Source organism: Brienomyrus brachyistius, chromosome 5 (assembly GCF_023856365.1).
Source record: "Brienomyrus brachyistius isolate T26 chromosome 5, BBRACH_0.4, whole genome shotgun sequence".
Taxonomy (NCBI): Eukaryota; Metazoa; Chordata; class Actinopteri; order Osteoglossiformes; family Mormyridae; genus Brienomyrus; species Brienomyrus brachyistius.
In genome coordinates, this window is record NC_064537.1 from 8,997,168 (window position 1) to 9,010,058 (window position 12,891).

General features: G+C 42.4%; 2 protein-coding genes across 3 annotated transcripts; one reads left to right on the forward strand and one right to left on the reverse strand.

The window, feature by feature from the left end:
- Positions 1–328: 328 nt before the first annotated feature.
- LOC125742529 (putative nuclease HARBI1) lies at positions 329–3,330 on the reverse strand. 2 transcript variants are annotated; one of them, XM_049014626.1, is made up of 3 exons: positions 3,126–3,330; positions 2,430–2,536; positions 329–1,456 (listed from the first exon to the last, which is right to left on the reverse strand). In XM_049014626.1, exons 1-3 carry the CDS (start codon positions 3,148–3,150, stop codon positions 455–457), a joined length of 1,134 nt encoding a protein of 377 aa, XP_048870583.1. In that variant the 5' UTR covers positions 3,151–3,330; the 3' UTR covers positions 329–454. The 2 variants fall into 2 exon arrangements, with proteins under 2 accessions (XP_048870583.1, XP_048870582.1); XM_049014625.1 differs by having other exon boundaries at positions 329–1,510.
- A 21-nt stretch (positions 3,331–3,351) lies between these two features.
- On the forward strand, positions 3,352–10,797 carry LOC125742545 (centromere protein M-like). Its single transcript, XM_049014650.1, has 6 exons — positions 3,352–3,621; positions 4,039–4,118; positions 4,320–4,418; positions 4,956–5,035; positions 5,525–5,616; positions 8,182–10,797. The coding sequence occupies exons 1-6, from the start codon at positions 3,565–3,567 to the stop codon at positions 8,329–8,331; spliced, it is 558 nt and encodes a 185-aa protein (XP_048870607.1). The 5' UTR covers positions 3,352–3,564; the 3' UTR covers positions 8,332–10,797.
- Positions 10,798–12,891: the final 2,094 nt, after the last annotated feature.

Genomic DNA, 12,891 nt, shown 5'->3' on the forward strand with positions numbered 1-12,891 from the left:
TACTGATCCTCCTCTTCCTAATAGAGAGGGCAGACGTCTTTACCTAGTAAATGAGGTGACTAAACCAAGCAGGTTCTAAGAAAAGGACTTCCACTGGAAAATGTCAGAATTGAGTCAGACAAACATTTAAGATGGCGTCATGTGGCTCATCATGTTAGGACTCTGTGCCCATGACTGGAAGGATGCTAGTTCAAATCCCATAGTCGTCAGAGTGGTTGTGTTGTTGGTCCCTTGGGTAAGGCCCTTAACCCCAAGTTCTCCGGGGACTGGCTGACCCCGCTTTATCACTTGTATGCCACTTTAGATAAAAGCATCTGTTAAACAACCGTTTAGGCAGAACAATTTAATCACATTTTTTGACACTTTTCATTTACTCATTTTCCGAAATATTTCCAAAGCAACTGCCTTTCAGTCTTGAACCAGAATAATTTCTGGAAAAACGTCGACATTTTGGTTAACAGTAATCATGATCCTGCAAGTGAACAGGAAGAGGAAGCGGAGCATGCACATCTGCTGCCAGACGGTCCCTTATGTGTGACCCGCTCCTCTCGTGGGCCTGAAGCTTTTCAGGAGGCGGTACCAAGTTCCTGGCTCTTTCACAGTCGTGCTCCGGCCTCAGAAAGTCCCCATTCATCAGGCAGACGTTGTGCAAGAAGGCACACGCTGTGATGACATCTGAGCAAAAGGCGGTGCTCACTTCCAGCGGCTTGGAAAACGTTAACCTCCAGCGGGCTCTCATCATGCCGAAGGCCTGCAGAACACCGGAGTGCGCCAGGGAGTGACTCTCGTTGAACTTTTGCTCAGCCCTCACCTCGGAGGCCATTTTGTACGGCGTGATCAGGCATATCGGTGTTACCAAACATGGGTATTCCTCTTCACCTAGAATAAAGTACTCTGGGGGCGGGTAGCTAGCATTTTGGTAAACGGGGCTATTTCGCAGCACGGTAGAGACATGCACAGACCCAGGGTAGCCAACGAAAATGTCCAGAAATTTGCCTTGGGAATCACATATCGCCTGCATTTGAACGGAGTGGAACTGCATGTGGTTAAAGTAATAGGCCTCGTTTTGTTTCGGAGGCTTTATCCGGAAGTGGCAGCCGTCGATGGCACCGACGGCTTTTCCAAAAGCCGAGTGACGGCCCACGTGTGCGAATCTGCCGGCGATGGCGTCTAGCTCCTCCGGGCTGGGCAGTGACACCACTTTGTGAAGGTTCTTCTTGATTTGCTGGGCCATTTTGTGCACTATGCGGTAGACCGTGCTCTTGGGCACGCTGAAGGTCTGCGCCGTCGCCCTGTACGACAGGCCGTGAGCCAGCCAGTATGCGAACACCAGCACCTCCAGATGGTGGGCCCAGCCATGGTCCTTTTCCTGATGAGTGACTTGCATCAGCTCATTCATGCTTCGCCGCCTCAGTCTGTAATGCATCCAGAGATCTTGCTCCGGGTCGAAATACACCTGCAGAACCGGAACGTTCCGGTTCAGCTTGGCATAGGAAACTGAGGGGTTTGCCTACAACAAGAACATTGTTACTCTTGATAAATATTTATAATCACCTACTTAAAGTTGGTTCTAAAACCAGAAACTAAAAAAAACATACTTATACTTACATTTTTAATGCCTGGACTCACTGCTACATCACATTTACGGCATTTGCCAGACGCCCTTAGCCACTTATATAAGTGCTTAGGAATCTCACCAGTGAATACATCCTGATACTGGTTCAATAGAACCCGACTTACTATCTATCTAAAAACCTCCCATCGCAAGTAATACATTTTTTTTAATGAATATAATCCTGGAAGGCCTAATCCAAGTACTCCCAAAAGAGGTGGGTTTTTAGTCATGGTTTGAAGACACAGCTTTCAAATGCCATGTCATAATTGGAATAACCATTTCAAAACCATTTTAAATGTGCTTTGTAAGGCTGCATGATATTACAATGGGATATATGAAATTGCTACAAGTAATGAAATACTGAAAAAGAAGATAAAATTACCTGAAATTATTATTGACAGTTTATCGATCCCTGTGAAGAAATACTCTTCATAGCTCCCCCTCCCCCACAGATACCCCCCCCCCCCCACCTGTGGCAGCGCCTAGGGAGCTGGAGGCTAAGGGCCTTGCTCAGGGACCCACAGGTGTGTTGAGGCTGGGCTTGATGCCGACCTTCAGGTCTCGGACACAGGTTTAGCCCACTGGGCCACATACCGAGCCCGTATAAGCTTAGCTTATAGCCAAGCAAAACTTAAGTACCAATAGAGTATCAAATAAACTGGTGGTGTTGCCGCAAGCTGTATCAACAGACCCAAAGCAGTGCCAGCAGCAGCGATGTGATTATCACACACGTGTACCTCAGTATGACGACACTAAAGCGATATATCGTGCAGCCCTACTGGTTTATTGCAGCAGTAGGAACCGGCACCCTGACCTGGTTGGCATGAAGCAGCTCCAAGAACCGCCTCCGCTTTCGCAGTCTGGCTAAACTTCTCAGTCTGGTTTTGTTCAGATGTTGGAACAAAAACAAGGCGAAGGCCACTGCAACAGGAAAACCGAGATTAGTCCAACAGCAGAAAACCCAGCGGACCCAGCGCTAAGTGGCGAAAACGTGACATAATGTGTAGCTACATGTACAACCTAAATTCAAAGGGTGATATGTAATCCAGTGTGCAGATCTGCAACCCTTATCGAGAAAAGCAGTCGGAAGAAAGATGGATGGAAGAGCATTGGGAGAATTGCTTACATTTACAGATAAAGTATAAACAGAGCAATTTATGCAGTAAATACGTTAGGCCTTATATTTAACTTCAGAATTAAACTGGCTTCCCATTACCTTACTCCTACTATCATTACTGTAACTAGCGCATCTATCAATTCCGATTGCGTTTTATTTTTCTATTCTACTTCCAACTGCTTGCATCAGTCAGGATCACTGGGGCGGCACAGATGATGAGTACACTCTGGAAGGGAAGCCAGTCAATTTCAGGGGGCTTGTACTATTTGGGAAATGTATAGACGTCCTTAACCTGCGGCACAAAATCTGCATAACGAGGTGAGACCGCTAGCCCTGGAGGCGTGAGACAAATATGCCACTTACGTTGGACACGTAACAAAAGTCAGATCATACCTTTCTCCATTGTGTTTTTTACCATATTTCCTCTTCGTAAAGACTTAGACTGTAAACACAGTACACGCGTCGGGCATTACAAATGACTCAGATGCGTCCCCAGTCAGGTTATGAATTAAACACTTGTAGAAAAAAATCATTATATTGCAATCTGCGCCCCATCTATTTTGAAGCCGTAAATGGGTGTCACCTTTTTCGCGTGAGCGTCCACGCGCAGCACACCAGAGTCAGGGTCGTCTTACGTCTCTGTGACGTAAGACGTATATTTCACGCACGTTCGAATATTGTTGGCGCGCTTTTCCTGCGCTTGACAACAAGAGCTCGCTGACCAACGGCTATTTAACAATATTAAGACGTTGTCCTTATGTCGCCTCAGTAGCCGGGTCGGTGGCTACCTATAATGTGTTTGTTTTTGTTGTCCTGATACATAGCAGACGGAATGTCTTCGATTAAACCGTTTTCTAAATTGCCGCAGCTGAACACTGCAAACGTACTGGTGAGTAGTACATTTTTACAGCGGTCGTTTATAAGTGTATAACAGAGGCGGCCAGTCTTATTCAGAAAAGACTGTTGTGTATTCGGATTTTCGGATCTGAAAAGTTGTCACTGACTTTAAATTAGTGACATAAAGGTTATCCTAAAAACTAGCCTACACCCTTGGCCCTTTGTGGATAAGATTTGTCACTCCGGTGTGTAACTATGCATAACAGTCTTATGTGTAACTGCTCACGAAAACAAATTGAGCTTATCTGAGGATAAACTCAGTCTTTGACATCGGCGGTGAAAGTAAAATGTTCGATCGAGTTTGTTTTTCCTGGAGATAAGATTGTATGTCTTCATAATACTGAATGATCTTGAATTGGTGTCTGAAGGCCACTGCGTTTCATTATACTCTTAATGCGATTGATCATAGCTGGTGGAGAACGAAGGAAAGCTTCAGAATGACTTGGCAGATGCTATTGTTCGGCAAGAAAGCAACATCAACGTTACAGTGTAGGTTTTTCTGTTTGTCTCCTTGCTTCTCATCCCTAAATTCAGTAACCCTGCATCCCTACACATCTTAGTGCTTTTGTCCAGGAGCCATACCAGTCCAAACTTTTCCCTTCGCTTTGTCGTTTTGTGCCCTTTCCATCCTCTGTAGTAACATCAGTCATTTGTCTTTAAACCTGAGTACTTTTATACCTGTTTTTTTAGGAGGCTGGCTCGAGGGCTGCCCCTACCGGCTGAGAACGAGGAGAATAGACCCCGAATCGACTTGGTTGTTTTCATAGTGCACCTCTTCTCTGAACACAGGTACTTGGTTTGCATGCAGAACAGTGTTGATTTTATTTTTATGTATTCTCTTATTTAATGCCAAGTGACTGCTGTCAATGTTAAAAGCTTTTAAAATGTCCAAGGAGTCTTGGTTAGGAGTGTCAGCCTATTGGCAATGAAATTCGGGTCATTTTCCAGCCAAAAACTTACATTAGTGTCAGAAGTAGGGCGAGATCCCGTGGGTAGTAGATGTAGAAGGGAAGTATGCTAGGGTTTCATGAAGCTAACCTGTGTTATGGCAGTCAAACCTACGGTCCTCACCAGAAGACACTTCAGCCTATTGTGCAGTTTTGGTTGCTGCCCTTTGTGTGAGAAACTAGAATTTGAGCCCCTCTGCTGTTCCTTAGTGAAAGTACAAGAGAATTAAGTAAACAGTATTTGCAGGGGTGAGCTCAGTCTGCCTCCAGTGAGTTTTTCAGGTGTCTTCTGAGTTGTGAAGGGTTAATTGCATAAGACAGAGCCTCAACCTGTCTTTGCAGGTATTGCATTTTTAACATAAGAATTCAAACCTTTCAGCCTTGTTTCAACGGAGAACTCTCTGAAGCAGTTAGACACTGGTTACTTTCTGGGCAAAGTCTGTTTCCTAGTGACTGGTGGTAAGTGATTTTTTGTTTAATTATTTGATTTCCTCCTGCCTTGTAAATATGAACAGTTTAATAGGTCTGAGATCTGTGCCCAGTCATTGGTTTAAATCCCCTGAGTCAGCAAACTAATCATATGAGCAAGGACCTTAACCCCATTTGATTCAGTGGCACCAGCTTCCCCTGCACTGTGACCTCATCGACATGCCCTCTGCTAAATACGTACCATGTGCTATTTGCACTAAATATGTAAATATTCATCCTTCTGCAGCAGGAACACAGAGGCTTGTGTTATTACTGTTCACTTGTTTTGTGCAATGAAAGACCTGCGATTTGTATACCTGCACATTCCCTGAAGTTATTATTATGGCACCTGGCCAATGGGTAGAATAACAGTTGCCCAAATGGGATTTGACCCCACAACCTCTCTGCTGTTTCAGTGAATTAACGACAAGCAGGTATTCTGAAGGTTTCTTCCTCTTTATGTGTCTTTGTACCTGTTAGCGCGTTGTGGATTAGTCCCTGATGAGCGACTGGTCTCCCTCAGGAAGCTGGCTGCTTCTCTGCACTGCCCCCTGCTGTTTGCTGAGCATCAGGTGTGTGTTTCTCTTCCCCGGCATGGCATTTCCTTACATAATCCGAACTGGATCGGGAAGACACACGATCCTTGTGTGAGGGTTGTGAGATTCATCTGTTAAATATGCAGCATATGATACATGTACTTTGGATCTGAATTCTGTGATAAGCTACAGATTCACCCTGTTCCATTAATGGAGATGAGTGGGTATTAAATTTAGTGTAATTATTATTGGTATGGATTAGTATAAAAAATAGTAGTGTGTGTTTAGTGGTGTTATTAGATCATAAATAGTGTTAAAAGCTAGGTATGTAAGCAAAGATTTTAGATTAGCTATGTTCTGAGTGCTGTAATGCTTTGCTAGCTTACAGCTGGGCATTTCTTAAAGGACAATGATTTTTTCCAATAAATCAGAGTAAGTGGTGAATTGTGTGTATGAAAAAGCGATTAACAGTACTATATCTCACTTTCTAGATATGGCTCCCCTTTGACCTACCTCTTAGATAAATTGCTTAAATTAATGAAATGAGATTTACCGTATTTCCTGAAGTCGTACCTGGGTCTTTTATTTACTGAAGCCGCAGAAGTAACTGGCCTTAATTAGAGGCAAGCTTGTATTAGAGGCAGGCCTTTATTTCGGATTCCCTCTGTTACTGCATTACGCTGTTAATACATATTCTATATATGAATGACCCATATGCCGCTATTGTGTCAGTTTGAACCCTGTTAAACACACTGGGTACATTTACTGGAAAAATTAATGTTACTCCAAACATAATCATTAATCGACATTCCTTTTTTACAACACAGTTAAACATCTAATAATAATCATATGTAGCTACAAGCAAAATCTGAGAAAGTAGGATCTTTCCTAAATTTAAACAGTTTACCCTGACAGACAACAAACATTCGGCATTTGTTTTATCAGATAAGACTTGTTCTGTGTTTATTAACATGCGTTTCATAAAACGCTCACACTGACTAAATGCAACTTGGATGCACATTTTTAAGACATCTGAACTCTAGGTGTCTCTCTTTCCTTCAAAACTTACGACGCTCTGATTACACTGATTACTAAGCTACAACAGGTCGATTCCACCTAGTCAATTCATTTTTAGCTTAAACCGTCAGATATCTTAAAATCTTAAACTTTAAGATCACTTTACAGCCCCATTCCCCCCTTATGATGGACCGCTATGCCATCTGGAATATCGGCACATTATTGCAACTTGGTGCTAAGTTAGCACATCTTTCCTTAACTGACCGCTACGTGGTCCTCTGCTACTGGCTTTACTGCCGGAGTTTTGGTGGCCCTTATCTCGGATGCATTCCAAAGACCTGCTAAAGACAGCCAAAACCGCAGATAACAGCAAACAGTCTGCAGACCCCATATATAGTGTGATATTTTTATTTATTCCCCCCCATGTATATACATATGGCAAAGTCTAATTGATAAATTACGCGCAGTAACACATTACCCATGTTACAGTAGTGATAAAGTACATTATTATACTGTACTGTATTGTCTCAAATGAAAGGGATTCTGACATTTTAGCTTAATTCTCAAGTGAAGATGGAGCAGTGAAAAAATGATAATGATAACAGACTAATGTAAATAATGAAACCGCAGATGCAGAGGGACTATAACTCATTCCCACGTCATATATATAGTATTTATGTCTTGAACGAGGCATCGTACATTTTGCTTGCGTAAGAGCAGCCATATGAATTAAGTTTAGTTATAACACTGGTGGCCAGTGAAAGTTAACAGCTTGACTGTCATCTTAAAGTTAGGAGAATTTAAGATTTTGGGAAGTTGGGGTGTAATATAGTGTCAGGATGGTACAGACGATATGCTGTTATGCCAATTGAGTCAACTAGGTGAGATCTGTCTGTCGTGACTTAGTTTGTAGCATAACCGATGAGATGTTAAATTTGTTTTGAGCTCACCCACTGACTCCAACAGCTGATTTTAACGGTTGCTAGTATCATTTAAATTATTTATAACTATTTATAATTAATAATTAAAATTTAAATTTCAATGATGTTTGTTTATTGAATAAAACACCCTCAATATAAATGTGCGTACAAATGTTTATCCCCCCCTGGCCTGTATTTGGGGCCCGGCCTTTATTTGTTCATGTGGACCACACCCCGGACTGTTATATGAAACTCTGTTTTTAATTGAATCCTAGTTTTTATCTGAGGAAATGCGATATTTGCCATTTTGTATGAGTACCGGTACATTGAAATTCCTCTTTTTTGCATGTCCCAGCTTGCTGTCCTTTTGAGAGACAGATAAGTTTGGGGCCTGTTTGTTGTCGGGGCATTTATCTGGTACTCCTGGAACTCTTATGATATGCATCTGTAAAGCATCTATCATATAACACGTATATCATATCACATCTTGTAGTGATACCTGGATTCTCCGAAGGCAATGCAGGTTATGTACTTTGCTGAAGGCCAAAACGGCATAGACTCTCCTTGTTCTTAAATGGCTGATCTTTATGTTTTCTCCTCCAGTTTCCACATTAATGCAGTGCAATTTTTCTCTCCCTTTCCCACTCCGGTCCTCCTCGTGCAGACGAGAGAAGGAGTGAGCACTGCTGCTCAGAGAGTGCTGAAAATACTGAGGGTGTCAGCAGGCTTGGTTCCCATGGTGACCGGCTTGTACCTCTCCAGTGTCAGCCGTTGCACTGTGCCCTTGGACTCAGATGGCAGCGTTCAGGACTGAGCCGGAGATTGACAGAGATGGTGGTCGTCTGGATCTCCGTGGCAGTTGGTTGACCAGCCATGCTGAAATATTGCTCTGAGTTTTTCAGTTTTCCTGTCCACTGGTCTCAGTAAACTTTTGACCTGCATTTATTGACTGCATGATGACCTGAATACCAGTTAAGGCTGCCTGCCATTTGGTTATATACAGTGCCCTCCATAATTATTGGCAACCCTTGTAAAGGTTTGTAAAAAGGATTTGAAATAATCCACCCTTCGGTGATGTAGCTTGATTTCACGCTGGGAATAATGAGGAAAATCCAACCTTCCATTGGTATAAATTTATTCAAAGAAAAACAAATCCTTCACCAAAAAATAATAATTTTTAACCAGAACACCTGCCACAATTATTGGCACCCTAGCAAAATATATTGAACACAATATAACTGAAGTGTTTCCCATGTTAATTGTATTCTTTGAGTTGACTGGGGTTTGTGGGGATCTTCAAGTTATAATCCATGACTTCCTGATTAATTGGGATACATATATGAGGTAAGGAGGAGGCCAAATTCCCTTGGTCATCCATGAAAATTGGAAAGGTAAGAGAACACACAAGCCAAAGGAGGGAGGAGTGTGTTGACCTTCATCAGTCAGGGAATTGGTAAAAAAAATAAAAAATAGCTACTTGCCTGAAATGCCCATTTCTACTGTTATAATAAAATGTGAGCATCAACTGGAACTGTTACAAACCTACCTGGAAGAGGACCCATGTTTACTTTGCCCCCAAATCCACGAAGTTCATTGTTGGTGAATTAGAAGAAAAAGTAAAATCTTGGGGTTGCCACGTCTCCAAAACCACCATCCGACACCACTTTCGCGCTAACAGATTATTTGGGAGGCATGCCAGAAAGAAGTCTTTTCTTTCAGTTAACCACAAACTTAAGCACCTGGAGTTTGCGAGATGCTACTACAACTTTGAAAGGAACCATGTTCTATGGTGTGATGAAACAAAAATGTAGCATTTTGGCAATAAACATTCAAGGTGGGTTTTGTGTAAAAAGATGGTTGGCTATAATGAAAATAACCTTATCCCAATTGTAAACTATGGTGGAGGTTCTGTGATGATGTTGCCTGTTTTTCCTCTAAAGGCCCTGGAAACCTTGTGAGGGTATATGTTGTTATGGATTCCATGAAATACATGGACGTTTTATTTCAAAATTTTACTGCCTCTGCCGGGAAACTAAAACGGGACCATCATTGGATCTTCCAGAAGGACGGTGATCCTAAACACATGCCTAAATAACATAGAAAAGGTTAGCTGACCACAGAATCAAGCTTCTGTCATGGCCATCTCAGACCCCTGACCTGAAAAAAAATAGAGTTGAAAAGGAGAGTGGAGGAGAGGACCTAGGACCCTGGGTTACCTGGAGAGTTTCTGTGAAGTGGAATGGTCTCAGGTGCTTTGCTCTCCACACTAATAAAATGTTATACGACTCTGAGTGCTGGTATACTGGCAAAGGGAGGCAAAGTATTAAATGCTGGGGTGCCAATAATTGTGGCACGTGTGTTTATTTATTGAAAAATATTTCTTGATGAAGGATTTGTTTTTCTTTGATGAAAATTTGATGTTTTTCTTTCTCTCTTTTTACACATCTTTACAAAGGGTGCCGATAACGGCGGAGGACACAGTATTACTCTTATATACTGTACATGTAAATAACAGGCATGTCAGATTCAGCCCCTGACTAAAATTACTCCCATTTCTTTTCAATGTGTTCACGTCTGTGGTCTAGATAGAAGTTGGTTATTTTTGCGGTTTGTACCTGCTCCCTGCTTGAGCTGTAAATATTTTATTTTGTTTGAATTTTAAATTGTGGTTTCAAATAAATTTTCCATCATCCCTTTTAAAAGCCACATCTAAAAAAGGCAAATGTTATTTTCATTGTGTCAACACCAGGTGGTGCAGTCAGTCACCTTTTTATTTCAAATGAATTTTTTTATTTGTTATACGAAGTTTTTCTTTTCCCTCTTTATCTGTACCACTTTTTGTTGTATTGTCGGTTGTAGTTTATGCTTCGGTCTCCTTTACAGGAGTGCAATAGCAGTTTAACCCAAAGGGCGACCACCTCCATACTTGTTGGGCTTGTAAAAACCACCTTCCTCGTTTCTATAACCCATTTTTCCTGTTACTCTCTGGACAGAGAATTTGGAAAATATTGGTTATGGCAAATTCTCCCGAGCGAAATGAGTGGCAGAGTGGCTCCTGCCGCCTCCCAATCTCTGACCTTGCTGAAGTAACCTTCACATTGCCCTTGGATCTTACCGGGGTCTATCCTGTTGCCAAATCTGGTTCCAAAGTGCACACGGCCGTTTACTGAGGGAAGCTGCATGCGCGGTGACACGTACTTGCAGAACAGTTACTGTGCCTGGTTTATGTAAAGCAACTTTATAAATGTATGTGAATAAACTGAATATTTGTGTGATTAAACTGTACGTCTGTCTGACTAAATCTTGCAGCAATATTTTAGTAGTATATATTTTTTGGTTTAATATTTAAATATATATTAATTACTTATATTCATCTGTGGGGTTGCAACTGGATATATAAATTAAATTAATAGTTAACGGTAAGAAAAATCTAGAACATGACGTTCCTTAAGATTCCAGCTCAAAAACAAATGGTGAATAAAATATATATATATTTTTTTTTTTTTTGACGTGGCCCTATATATGTTTAAAGTTGGTCAAGGGTAAGTAGTAGTTTTCTTCTGGTGGCCTTTTAATCAGCAACCGCTTTGGGCCGGAGTCCAGCATGTTTCGAGCCTAAATCATTCAGTATGTGCCTACTGACCAGCTGTTTGGCGCGAAGAGGGAGCGCTGTGCTGCTCCGCTGTCTGCACGTACCACATGGCGTCAGCCCTGTCGGAGGCTGGGAGTGTCGTGGGTGACGGAAACAGTGGCGTGTTAGCGCACGCGAGTTTGCAGATAGCTGAACGTGCACATCAGGGCGGTGGTGGTGGTGGACAGGGGGGTGCAGGAGAAGTTTGAAAATCTGAACCGGGGATTTGAATTGTTACGACTGTAAGTGAGAATTTAGCTTCCGGCCTTTCTGTGAAGGTGATCCAACTCCCTCCAAGAAATATATGTTTTTTTTTTCTTTATTGTACATTTTCCAACTTCTCTTTGTTATAGTCAAATTTATGATCAACCGAAGCTTATTAGATGATGCCATGAATTTGAACTGCTGGGAAGCCCATTTCACAAAAACCGCAGAAGTATGAAACTGGAAACTCCCTTCAGAATCTCAAGTTTTCCAAGTTTTTATTTCTTCTGTTTGTTTGTTTTTGATGTGCATGATCGTTTGTTTTTGAGAGAAAGAAAAGGGCTGAAGAGATGTGGATAGCACTTAAATCAAAGGGCTTCATGGGTCTGTCCATGTGCTTTTGCACGTTCAGCTGTGGCCTGCAGGGACTCCCCAAGTCCCTCGTTTCCTGCCATTTGCCTCGCAATGAGTAATGAGCTTCACAGCTGGATGGGGTCTGCACGGGGGCTGCACGGAAGACGATAATGCAGACCTGTGCAAACATTGCGCTGCATCCTGCCGCCAGTGTAGAAGGGTGGAAAAGGATCTAAGACTGTGACCAAGGAGATGCATGTTCAATCCCCATGGGGAAAGCTTCTATTGTTGGACCATAAATAGATTTCAGTAAAGATCCTGCAGTATTTGCTGAAGAAAAAATTAAGTAAGAAACCGTAGATGCCGGCTTTCTTTCTTAACTCCCTGGAGAATAAGGAAGCAAAATGGTTGCTTCATATATTTTTTTTTTTATAAAAAAGGGCAAGTTTTGGGCTGGCATGGGCCTCTTTTCAAATATGTGTAACTAAAAACCAGTTAATTTGGCATGTTTCGATGCGTGCAATTTCAACGCTCCTCAAAGCTGATCTTCTGTCCTTTGCCCCTGAATGGTCAGCTGAGAAACACAGACAGGGTCTGTCTGCAGGCTTTTGCTATTTGTCATGCCCACAGTGACAGACCCCGACAATCCTATTAATACACCGACACCCTGGCACAGCTGAATACCGACATCAGCGACATCCATGAAACGCGGCGTTTCAGGGCTACTTTGAGTTTGCATGAGCTTGCCTTTGAACTGAATTAACCCATGCGCTGAAATATGAGGAAATATTCTTTGTATTTTGAAACCTGTTATATTTTTCGGTGTGAAAATTTGCCACGGCACACAATACAGCCCTGGATTGTTTTGAGTAAAGCAGATTGTATGTCTAGGCTGCATTATAATTGGGATTTTGCGGCTTGAATGCTGTGAAAGGCACTGTTACTCAAAACTAGCTTACAGTCACGAGTGGACACAGGTGCGTCACATGGTCTAATATAAATTTGCATGGTATGGAGCAGAAAGTACGGAGCAGTTTGGCATTCTAGCTGATGTGTGCTGTGTCACGTCCGCATATACAGATAAAAGGGCCATGGAGATGAAGGGGGGGGGGGGGGCGGGGGTTGGGTTGGGAGATGCTGGGTTTAGATCTGGAATGCATAAAACAGTCCTAAAGGGAGCAGGGT